The following is a 12672-nucleotide window of genomic DNA, read 5'->3' as shown; positions in this document are numbered from 1 at the left end:
AATTTGTGCTTTTTGTTTTTTTTTTTAAATAACTTTCTCAGCCTTTACAACACTTTACTGGTGACTAGAAATACGGGCAAAGTACAAGCTGCTGAGTGTACACCTAGGTATTTTCTTTTTGTGTCACCAGCTGGGTCTGTTTTTTCTTTTTGAACTGTTGACTTTTTTGCTTCTGCAAGTCTGTAATGGATGACTGGTCTGGAAAGTAGAACTCTGCAAGAAAAACAGTATGTGAGGAGGAAAACATAATACCGTGGCAAGTTCAGTTAAGATTGAGGCTTTCTGGATAGATATGGCTTCTGTTTTGCTGTCGTAAGAACATTTTAACAAAATTGCAAGTGTTTGAGAACAAAACTTCATTTGGGACTGACTTTCAGATCTTGAAACCAATTACTTTGGGGAACTTGATGCAACCCCATGTCAGAGAAAGCCCAAAAGAGCTACCTCCTGTGATGTCGACAAACCTGGCAGGCCTTACTGATTCATGTTACGTGTGATTTGATATAATGGTAGGCTGCTAGTGGTTCCCCTCAGCTCTGCCCTCCTGCTTGCCTTTCCTCCTATGTGGCTGCAGAGTGAGGGAGCCCAGTTCATGGATTTGCTATCCATTGTGGCTGTGTAATCGCAAGATCCGGCACTGAGGCAAGGGAGAAGCTCTATGGTGAGCAGCGGAAAACAAGAAGGATCTCTGCACCAGCACTCTGCTGCTGGGCTGAGGTAGTGGCTTGATAAAACTGCAGCACCAGCTGCTTGAAATGGTATTTGTGTGTAGTATTCTGTTGTTTTGAACAGAAGAAGGCAGAGTTCCTTGGCATCTTACTTTGGCTTTGGGAATACATTGAAGCCCAAGGTTGCCTCCAAAAGGCTAGTAAACAAGATGGAAAAGAAAAATTCATTCTCTCACGCTGTTCGTTAGAGGTTACAGAAGCTATGTGTCTCAGCCTGCTCCATTCCAGCAGGGGTTTCCACTGGTGCTTTGATTGATGTTTGACAGTATGATGGTGTCTTTTGAAGGAATGTTAACAGTCCCAGGGGGAACAATAATTTTGTTTAATAATGACCAGATGTAGAAACTACTTCATGCTTGTGATGTGCCAGCAGTCTCTCTTTTTATGCATGGATTTTCTAGAATTGGAAATTTTAGTATAGTTTTACTCCACTAGTATAAGAACACAAATAGCGCTTTTCACATAAAGCAAAGCTGTCTCTGGATGTTCACATTAACAATTTCTTTGAGTCAGTTAAAAACATGTATCCTTATGCTCTGTTTCCTTCTGGACTTAGTCTTTGGTTCTAAAAATGATAACCTCTGGCATAATTAAAAATTATTATAATATTAAATTACAAATAATTTACAATAACTATTAAAATTTTAAATTATTCAGATTTATAACATTTAAAATCTTACTTGAAATATGCAACATCATTTTGTTCCTTCAGCAAGAACTTTGGTGGTGTTTTGATCTTTCTCGTGCTTTTGTTGCTTGTTATATGTGTGTGAATTTATTTAGAGGCTTCATTTAAGGCTGTGTCTGGTTCAAAGAGCTCACTGTTAGAAGGCACCTGTCTAATCAAGCTAAAGATGCATTTGGGAAAAAGAACAGGCAAGAGTTCAACTAGTAAAGCAGATATAATTTGAACAAACAAGAAAGAGATCCAAATAGCTGAGTCCTTAAGCAGTTAATAACAGCTGGAAGACACTTACTTATAGAGATTTCAGATGTTAAGTTCTACAGCACCTCAGAGTCTTGCTCGGGAGCATGAAAGATTTTGCCTTCTGGAGCTGGAGGGAAGCATAGCTGGAGCTCCTTCCAGATGGACCCACACCCACTCGAAGATTTCTTAAAGCTCACATCTTGGAGGCTTATAGCGCATTTCTTCTCATGTTTACCCTCCCTCTGCCTCTCTTTTTTCTCTTCCATTTGAAATTCCCCAAAGAGCCTCTGTGGACATGTCAGGAGGTTCGTAACATTGTTAGAATAGTTTATTCCAAATTTTATTTTATTAAATACATGGAGGTTTAACTTCCTTTTAACTGCATTTTCTATTAACAAAAAATTTCTTTGGATATGTTCATCTGAAAATGTTAAGGAGAGTTTTGTTTTCCCCTCAGATTGAGTTAGTTGTTGGCTTAACGCCACCAATTTCTGCCTCCCTCCCAATTTGTTTTTCATTTGACTCAGTGCGTTTTCCTCTGACACAATGCTCTCCTAAAGGTAGGAGAAGCAGGTGTAGGTTTTAGCAACACTCAAGGTAAAGTTCTGTTTACCTAGAAGTTGTCTTTAAGTTAATAAATTCAGTAGTTCACCGTGCATACAGTACCATGTTCACAGAGAAGGACTCCTCCTGTTATATTCCTGTTCCCCATGGAGAAAAACATGGGGGTTTCTTCCAGTAATCTTGTAAAGCAATCTTTCCTGCAATGCATTATTATCCATTACTTGATAATAAGAATAAAAATATATTTTTTTTGGTCTATGAGGGTTTTGGATAAAGAGTCCTGCAGTCTGTTTTGGTTTTTAGTAATGGAATTAATTAATTTGTTGAGGAAAAGGAAGGAATGTCTGAAGATTAAGTGACTGGACAAGGTCAGACCCAAGGTGCATCTGCGTTCCCTCTGGCCGGGAAGAGTGCAGGGTTGGGCCATGATGTGCTGAATACTTGCCCAAATGCAGCAATCTCAGGCCGATGGGCTTCGTAAGTCAAAAGTGGTTTTGTATTAGGTATCAGTCCATTTTCTTCCCTAAGTTTTTCTAAGCCCTGTTTGAATGTAGCTAACTTCTCCATAATATCTGAGGAAAAAAGGTGGCTTTAATTTTTAACATTCTGTTCTATGAGTAACTTTTTTTCCTTCAGATTTTTTTTGTCAACTTGGCTCTATTTGTGTGGGGAGAGGCAGTGAACAGTCATTTCCTATTCCCTTTCTCTGTGCCTCTGAAGTTTTTATAGATTTCCGTTATCTGTTTTCCTGGCTGAAGAATTCTGGTAATTTCAGATACTTCCCATATGGAAGGCATTTTGGGTTTTTAATCAACCTCTCTGCTCTTGTTTTACCTTTTCCAGAACAGAAGAATAGCAAACAACCCCACAACATCAACAACAAAAATCCTGGAGAGTTCTGTCTGAATTTCTCATGGTATAATTTTCCCAGTATTTTCAGGTTTTAATGTCATGGCGATCGCTTTTACTGTTGGCTGTTCCCCAGTTGGAAGATGGAGCAGCATATCCATGATGGAGAACAGTAAAATTAAGTTGTCAGTAATTCTGCTTTTCTTAAAGTGGGCAATGGATTTTCTGTGAGACTCCTTGGAGCGTTCCGGCATATTTTTCTGCAAGTTCACTGTAGGGGAGAAATGGTTCAGCTTTTGTCTTTTACTAAGCATTCCCTCAAAGAGCAGGTTAAAAAATAGGTTTTCATTGCGTTTTGACTGGCCTCTGCTGTAAATTTATTTTTGTCCATTTAAAAGAGTCATTAAAAGATAAAACATTCTGGCTAGTGTTTGTTAATTGTTTGTAATGCTTCTTTCAATACAGTTACAAGGTTTGTCGTTATAGCCTGTGGAGATGGTCAGTTCTCTGCATAACTACCAACAGAATACTGTGAGTTAAAAATGGTGTGTCATCTTCTACTAATCAAGTGTTTATGCTTGGATGGTGATGAATAACCTAGTAGTGGTAGACCACAGAGTACCAAGTGATTACTTCAGGGAAAAAAACCCACCAAAACAAAACAGACACGTGCATGCATGCCTCTGCATGCACGTGTTACCTAATGTGTATTATTACATACAACATTTTAGGAAATAAGAAGGAGTAATAACTTGAAATAATGCACCTGTTGAATAGCTTGTTATGTTATGATAATATTTGACAATTACGTTTCTGGAAAGGAAAAGGAGGCTAGCATATATGTTTAGTACTCACAACTTTCTTAATGGCTGGATTTTTAATGCCAAAGATGTTTTAAAGTTCATTCTGAAGAAAAAAATAATTCACATTTTAACAAATTCTATACTGGAAAAATGAAATTTAAGCTGAATAAAGAATATGTTCATGCCACACATCACAAAGGCTTATCTTTCCAGTTCAATTAAAGGGCTACTAAGAAATAGCGAAACTGGAGTTCTCTTATTGACTGATGTCCTACCTAACACTGTGAAATTGTGCATTGGCAGAAGAGCAAGAATTGGTAATGCCAGGATGAGTTATTCAACTTGTAGGCAGAATTTAAGCAGCCAAGTCAAGCATTGAAGACTTGAAGAAGGGTGAAGGAAAGACATCGCGCAGAGTTACGTCAGTCTGACTGCTAATGCCGCATTATTGGCTTATTTTGTGGGTTTTTTTTTGCTTCAGTTCAGGATTCTTAGCAAGGGATTCCTAGCATTGTTCTTTGGTTTGTTCACTTTTACATTTTTGTGATATACATAATGATTCATGTACTAATATTTGATTGCTTCAAAAGGTACAAGCAAAGCTGAGAGGACAAACCAAAGATACTCCTCAGTTTAAATCAGTGCTTTGTTATTAGCAGATAAAATCATAAATAACTCCAGAAGGAAATAAAGTGATATCTTTCCTTCCTTCCTGATGTCCACAAAGGACAATAAGAAGGCACTTGAGAATACCGAATACAACTAGGATTGGAGACAGGAAAAAACCCCCACCTTTTCAAAACAAAAATATAGTAGCTTGAGAAAGAAAATAGAGCTGCTTCTGAGTCTTAATCTGTTTCTGTAGGAATAAATTAAAATATTGGCTTTTTTAGAATTTTGGTGTATACATTTCCTCTCTCTTTCAGAGGGAATTTCTTGGTATTCCTTGATGTTTATTTCAAAATGAGTGACAAAATGTGTGAATCTCAATTCCAGAAATGCTTCCAATTATCTGTAAGGTATTATCTTTATCATGTGAGGAAGCAGAGCAAGTAGTTGTTATCTTAAAAGACAAAATTGACACAGTTTCAGTGGATTTTTGAACTTAAGACCCCTGTACCACATTGCCGTAACGTACCCTAGGTTTTGCTATATTTGTGTGATCTTATGTGATTAAAACAATAACATGGAAACTTGCGGTCAGAGTGAAGTAAAATGATGGTACTGTCCAAAATAAGGAGTCCAAGCACTGACGGATGTGCCTGTGTTACCTGGCACGCTGCTTTCAGAATTTTGATGAACTGCAGGCCGTTTCCACTGTGCTTTATTTTTCTTGCTCATCATTATTAATTTTCAGTGGTTCATACTTCTTGATCTGTGTGTCCAAAATGGTCTTGTGCCCAGCAGATGAGGATTCAAGGTTTGTAATATAGATCCTTATACTACGATGTGTTTGATTAAAGCTTTCTGCTAACATAAGACTGGGCCTGCGGGCCATCAGCTTGCTGACCCAGTGAAACCAGGCTATTGGTGGGTCATTAATCTAACGTGTCGTAAGATTCACTGGTCAGAGAATGTGCTGTACTTTCTATTTGCTGTATCAGTTTACTTTTCTCGCAATGTACAGTATAGAGACATCTGTTGGGAACAAAAGAGGAAAGAGAAAGGCAAAAACCAGCATAATTTGTGTAAGTAGAAGCACATGCAAACATATTTATTGTTTATCCTACAAATGGATCCCTTCTCTCTCTGTGTCCTAAGCTTCGTGTGGTTAAAAATTACGTAAATCTATTTATTTGAGTAGATTTCTCATCATAGCATAAACCATAAATAAATTGGTTCCAAATACTGCTTTTTAAATCTGTCCAGTTACTGAACAGATAGAAGAATATTATTATCTGAAAAGGGTAGCAGGCAGATAAATTTGGTATGTGTGCAACTTCCAGTGATGTCCTTTAAAGCGAAGGAATAATAGCAGCTGCTGTGCAGGCGGTGCATGTTGCCAGTGGAATGTATTTCTGACCAACTGTGTACTCTTCAACTCCAAATGCTCTGTCTGTCTTGAACAATTGCAGTGTGTAAAAAGAAAAGGGTGGGGGAATTATAAGGAGGAGGACTATAGAATTGGGATAAACATAAATACAGTTTTTACTCATGATCAAGGAAGTATTTGAATCTAAATTTTAGGAGCCGAAAAATCAGCAAATTACAGATTTCTATTTCTTTGTTGTATGAATGACAAAATGCTCTTAATATGGTGGTTTTTTAGATGGCTTAGATTTGAAGTAGATATAAATGCAAGTTACAGCAACTTTTAATGACACAAATGCCTTAAGTTACTTTGCAAATGTATTTTGCAAGTATATTATTTGGCGAGTATAAATTTTTTATTTTATGAAGTATGAATACAAAAAATAACAGCATCAACCTGTTTGGACAGGGCTTTCTTGTATGCGTCAACCGTGGATTTCATTTTTTGGTGCGTATTGAAAATACTCAGAATTTGGAAATGGGAGTAATTTGTAGGTGTTTAGAAATACCAAGTACAGCCTTTCTCGGTATGCGATATAAGACATATTTAATTATTTATTTTTTTTTTCCTACACCGGAGATGCAAGACAGAAAAACACATCTTGGTTGGCAGTGTTGGGTTTTGGGTTTTTTGTTTGTTTGTGGGGTGGTTTTTTTCTTTTTGGTTTTTGGTGGTGGTTTTTTTTCCGCAGTTAGTGAATATGCTATGCTGTGTGTGGTCTGGGAACACATCATAGGTTACCTAGAAAAATTAATTTTTCTCTTTTACTTCCTAATAGCTGTTTTCAGTATTTTATATAGTGATACGGCTTTCCATAGTCTTGGCAGCAGCTACAGGTGAGGAGAAGTGCATTAAGTCATCTGGTTCAGGTCTGTGTCACTAGAAGGTTGTTTCTTGCTGTTTATTAATGAGATCTTTCTTACTTCGGCTAGCAGGCAGGAGTTTTTGAATAACTTGACATTCTCTGAAAAACATTTATTCTCAAGCATGCTCAAGAAGATAGGTCTAACATCTCATTTACTCATCAGGAATTCTAAAAGCTTGTCTGTATCTGATTATATACTTTATATATCTTTCACAAGCCATTTGAGCAAGTCGGTCTAAATTCACTTGAGATCTGCTTTCGGTCTGGTCAGGTGCACCTCAGTCCATGCCTCTCTAGGGTCCCACAGGTGATATGAAAGACTGACAGTGAGAAAGTAAGTGAGACATGCTTCACTGGTATTTCCCAAGGTGTTTTTTCTTCCCCTCTGAAGGGCTGGGTTACCCCTGTGAGGAAGCTCTTACACTAAGTGTGCACTCTCTTTCATTTTCAGGCCAGAGCCTCAACAGAAAGCTCCCTCTGCACCTCCACCTCCACCCCCGCCCCCACCTCCACCCCTGCCGGAGCCCACCCCGCCAGAGCCAGAGGAGGAGATTTTAGGGTCCGACGATGAGGAGCAAGAGGATCCCGCAGATTACTGTAAAGGTGTGTGCATTTCAGCAGTATTGATGAGGATAAACATTGTTACGCAATCCTTAACTTTGTTCTTGGGAGGCTTTTAAAGACCTGATCTTTTATTACGGAATTTATTTGTACAAGAATTATAAACGATGGCTCACTTCAGGTCCAGATGCACAACTGTCTTCACCTTTACTGTTTCACTTAGCCAGAGCTTATTTATCATTTTGCAATAAATACACAATTATTGCATTCATGTTTTCTTCCTGATGTCCTACTTATAAGAATGGAAAAGAGACTTATCTTACAGCAATGGTAGTTGTAAGAGAAACAAAACCACACAAGCCAAAATAAACAACCCCTCTCACACTTCAAAAGGTTCTAAAATGCCTTGATGCCTTTAACAACATGAACTAAATTTTTAAAATCTATATCTTTTCCCCTTCTTCTCTCACCTGCACCAGCCCAAGATGTTACATGATGCTTCTTAGCATGTTGTCTTTGACAGCCCTCAGCATTGTCTGAAGCCCTCTACATCTTTGTTTTAAGCTCTTGAGTTTCTTAATTTTTGTAGTTGCTAATATTAATTTTAAAAATATCATTAAATGTATAAAACCATGTGACTGCAGTACAACAGTGTCAATACTTAAGTCTGTTTTAAGGTCACTGCTAAAGTTGCAAGCCTATTCCCGTTAGAGTATAATGTATGCTGTACTTACATGAAAAATCATAAATAACAGATCTGTCAATTTTGGGTTATCTGTTGTAGTAGATTTCGAGGATATGAGTTTACTTCAGGAAACATCAAATTTTTATCACTTCAGATTAATGTTTTTGAACAGCCAAAAAACACTGTATGCATGTTGACTATATCTGGTATTCTGTATTCCTTATATCAAGAAACACTTTTTGTGTCAAATACGATGATGTTTTTTTTAATCAGAAGTTTCTTTGTAAGCCTGGAGATGTTCTGTTTTAAGAATCCCCTCTCCCAGCCTGGAACAAGTTGGTTTGTGTTTTCAGATATAACAATTGAAAGTGACTGTTCCATTTTGGTGAAGAAGTTTTATTAATATATGATATTTCAAATGTTGAAGTGGCTTACAGATACCGGTAGTGAAAACCAAACAGTAAACTCAAACTAAATGTTGAAGTCTGCAGCAGGGAAAAGAAAAACATGTCACTAAAGCATGTATGTATGTTTTAATTATTTCTGTTACAACACACTTGTTCATTAAAATAAGTCTTTTGGTATGTGTGACGTCTTCCATCAGTAAGGGATTTGTTGTTTAAACATCTGTTTACTTGTAAACATCTGTATTTCCTTGATATTAAGCATTTCAAGGCCCCCACTTGATTCTTCCCTGAAGTAAGGGCTGCCTTTAATTTCAAGGAATCCATTGTTGTCTGTGTTCCAGTATCTCTTGCAAAATGTCACCATCTGGAGAAGGTAGATCACAAAACAAACGAAAAAGTAGTCTAAATTTACAGCCTGCTTATAAGTTACCTGTTTAACTAGAGTCTCTGTGACTGTAGCAGGTCAGTAGTGAGATCTGTATGCTTTTAAAATGAACTACGTGTTACACTAAAAATACTTGCAAGTTTCCTGCAAAATTAAAGGGAACTTCTGTACGCTTAAAGGTTTCCTCCTTCTAGTTGAACTGAAGGGAAGGTCACCATGTTGTGTCAGAATTAGGATTGAATGGCCAGATGGGGATGATCTGGGGCCGTACAGAGTTTCTGTTTGTTTATTTTATATTCAGTATGGGGAATAAATTATTTGGTAAAGAATTCCAGGGATGGCTTTTAGATACATTACATCAATTTTTTTGAGAGTTAGTTTGAATATGTTTTTCCTCTTCTGGGACCTCACCTGTGATTTCAGAGTGGAAGATAAATATTTGGAAATTATAATTTATGACTGGAGTGTCTCTCTTATTCCTAATTTTATCTCCAAAATGGTAGTCTCCCAGGATTTTTGAGTGAGACACAGAGCATACTTCATCTGTTCTCAACCCCAGTCTGAAATTTCATAGGAGGGCAATTTTGATGAGGGAGTATGTAATTTATTTTTCTAATGAATTCAACATTTACCTGCTAACTGTACTTCCCATTGCCAGGGTATTTTTATTACTAATTTTATTTTTTTTAATTATTATTTTTAAGAATACGTTACTATGTACTGCACTCAAATCTTCACCACATTACATGGTGGTTAGTAAACAGTCATAACAGTATTTTTAATCAGGAAATTGAAGTAGTTTGAATTAGCACCTGAAGTGAAAGAGACAACTGACAGCCATCGGTGTGAAGCAGACTACACTCTGTTCCCTGGAGGCTTCCTCCAGGGCCTGCTGAAATCTGTGAAATGACTTCTGGTGGTGTCACTGAATTTACATTAAATGCTTTTCAAATCGTTATTTGTGTAAGGAATGGAAATATCAAAAGTCCAACTATGTGATTTTTCAAGGGGTACTTAGACAATGAAGCTATTTTTTTCTTCTTTTCTAAAAGGGCTTGAAACACTTGGAGATTTTTTTTCAAGAGCCTGTTGTGTCATGGATGTAATTGGAATCTTTTGCTTCTCTGATCATCATCTTTGCCCCCTGGAGATGTCTCCCATTCATCCACTTTACAAAGGGAATAATTCCTTGTACAAACATAGAACTAGCCAGCTACAATTACGAATAGATTCAGGAGGCATTTAGGAATAATGATCTCATTTTTCTGACCCTCTTTCTTGAGTGCATGTAGCTAGCTAGCTGTGGGAGAGACTTTTTTCTGTGTGCACTGCAGTGAATAGTATAGCAGGTTTTTTTACTACAATATGAGCAGTGCCACTTACGCATTATATGTTTTTCAAATACCGGTATTGTTTTTCCAAAAGTACATAATTTTTTCTAACCTGCTAATTTTGCATAGATGCTTTCTTATTGCTACTGTTTAGAAATACTTTGTGTACCATGAAGAACTTAAATAGTTACATTCACCATAGGATGACACCAGTTTTTAAAATGCATTTGACTAAGCATGTTGTTACCTGGTTGTCCACAACCTGTAAATGGATGTGTTGCTCACATGGATAATTAGGGAGTAACATGTACAGGAACGGTGATCGGTTATTTCCAAAACTGTTCTATTGTGGCTTAGGATAGTAGAAAGTATCTTGTGAAGTATATCTACTCAGAGAATGTGCTGCCACTCTTGGTATCTGTAACGTATGCTGGTGTATTGCTATAATTAGTTATGATGGTGCTTTAGTGACCAAAATAACATGGCTTTTACATATATTGTATTGTTATTCTTGCAATACATAGATTTTACTAAAATAACTTATCAACGCCCAGTTTATTAATTTGACTTCGGTGTCTTTGATTTCCTCTGTAGGATGTTCTCTTTCCTGTCTGTGATGGAAAGAATCTGTCCCAAGTTTTTGATTATTTTTGACCCTTTGAAGCACAAGTATGCTAAAAGCTATCTGCAGAGAAGCAGATTTATAAGGCACTTGTTTACCTAAACAGCTCTTAGAAATACATTTTTATCTGTATTTAAATTCTTCATCGTTGAGTGTTATGCTGTTAACATGTCAAAAAAAGCGAATATTTTGTTCAGTGCAAAAAAATTACTTCTGGACATTGTTTTATATACTTGAAGGCCCACGTAATTGTTAAGGAATGATTTAATAGGACTAGTTATGTAGGAAAATTGTAAAATGTTCCAGATATTTTTGTTTTGTTGACTTTTAAAAATCTGTTTTGCAAACCACGGTGAGGTGTTAAAACTAAGTGTTAAATACTTTTCAGTTTTTCTAATTACATCTGTTTGCAAAAGGAATAATGATTTTACGGAGAATACTGTTTCATACATCTCAGTCTTTTCATGCAATGATACATACAGGGCAAAATTCAAATTAGAAGAAATTATGCTTTGATAGTGAATTATGTGGAAGTGTTTTATGTAGCTCTTGCAGTCAGGTCAGCAGGCTTGATTTGTTTCACAAATGCAAACTTCTTCAGTAACGGAAAGGAAGAATTGCTGTATGTTCTCTCAGCCTTCCACTCACATCTATAACTCATCCTAGATAGAGTATTACGGAAAGAATTTACCAATGAGTAGTAATATTATTTTGTTTTAAACCAGTCAATAGCTGTCTTAAAATATCTTTATTCAGATCTTGAAATATTTTCATCAGCTGTTGACTGCAAGGATGGTTAGATAGACAATTAAAATTTGTTTTGTTTTTAACGTTTCTGTCAGCATAGATTTGTATATGTGAGCTTATTCAGCAAAATTTCTGTAATAATGAAGGTGCAGTAGACTTGGGCTTCATATGTGGCTGATACTGTTTCTTTTCACAAATGAAGCAGACACTAGTCAACACTTACTCTCAGTAAGTCCATGTCCCCCTGCTTTTCCTGGAATGTAAATCCAGTTGGGTGTTCTGAAAGTGATCTGTTTTTCCTTTGGAGAGTAAGGGGTTCCCACATGGCAACATTGCACAGTCTTACGATGTTGACACAACTGAGTAGTGGAAATGAAGGTACCTTTTTAGGTTGCTAGGTGAGTTGGCCTGGCAGCTTTTTATGAGCGTTTCCTTTCCAGTGATGGTGGGGAGGGTAGGTCTTCCCCCAAGGGGGAGTCCTGGGACTCAGTCCTAGGCTGAGTCTGTATGTCTCAGTCCTCCTGTACTAGTGCCTTCTTTTTCCTTTTCTCTTAACTGAAAATGTTGGTGTCTGTATACCTAATGATTTGTGAAATGAAATACTGCATGTGATAGTAAGTGTACAGTTATCACAGGTTAAAAGTTTAAAGATTGTTCTCATATCTGGGTGTTCATAGATTTGTGCAAAGTTTCCATAGAGAAGATGAAACTTCAACACCTTACTGCTAGGCTGGGAGAGCTGAGACTGAGCTCTGTGTGTCTCTCCATGCTACCTTGGACTCATTTCCGTGCCTGGTGAACATGCTTGACCCTCTGCAGTGGTATAAACTGGGAGGCAGGTGGGCAGGGAGGTGTGTGAAGTCAGCGCTGTATGGCCAAGCCTTGTGCTGCCCATCTGAAATTGTTGCTGTTGCTTGGTTCAGACCAGTGCCTGCTGAGGCAACCACTTGTGAGTGCTGCTTCTTGGTGCTCTGGCCCGAGCTGGTTGAGTCTCTGCCAGCAGTGTTACATGTGGGAGCCTGGGCAGCTGCAACCATGTCGGATGGGGTCAGCTTTTGGTTGAGGCTGTGAGCAAACCAGCGAGTGTCTGCTGTCTGCTAAGCTTGAAGTTACACCTTAACATACAAATATTGAAGCTGCCTGTGTGTTGGAGTTTGTTTAGACA

General features: G+C 37.5%; 1 protein-coding gene across 5 annotated transcripts in view; it reads left to right on the top strand.

The window, feature by feature from the left end:
• The window catches only part of SRPK2 (SRSF protein kinase 2), a 155026-nt gene that overhangs the window by 97933 nt on the left and 44421 nt on the right, over positions 1-12672 (top strand). For all 5 annotated transcript variants that reach the window (XM_064444665.1, XM_064444675.1, XM_064444649.1 and 2 more), the window contains one exon: positions 7221-7372. In XM_064444665.1, coding sequence (XP_064300735.1) covers positions 7221-7372 — 152 coding nt within the window. The remainder of the gene's footprint in view (positions 1-7220; positions 7373-12672) is intronic.

The sequence above is a fragment of the Phalacrocorax carbo genome, chromosome 1 (assembly GCF_963921805.1).
Source record: "Phalacrocorax carbo chromosome 1, bPhaCar2.1, whole genome shotgun sequence".
Classification (NCBI taxonomy): Eukaryota; Metazoa; Chordata; class Aves; order Suliformes; family Phalacrocoracidae; genus Phalacrocorax; species Phalacrocorax carbo.
The sequence above is the reverse complement of the archived record's forward strand: the minus strand, read 5'-3'. Positions and strand labels throughout refer to the sequence as shown.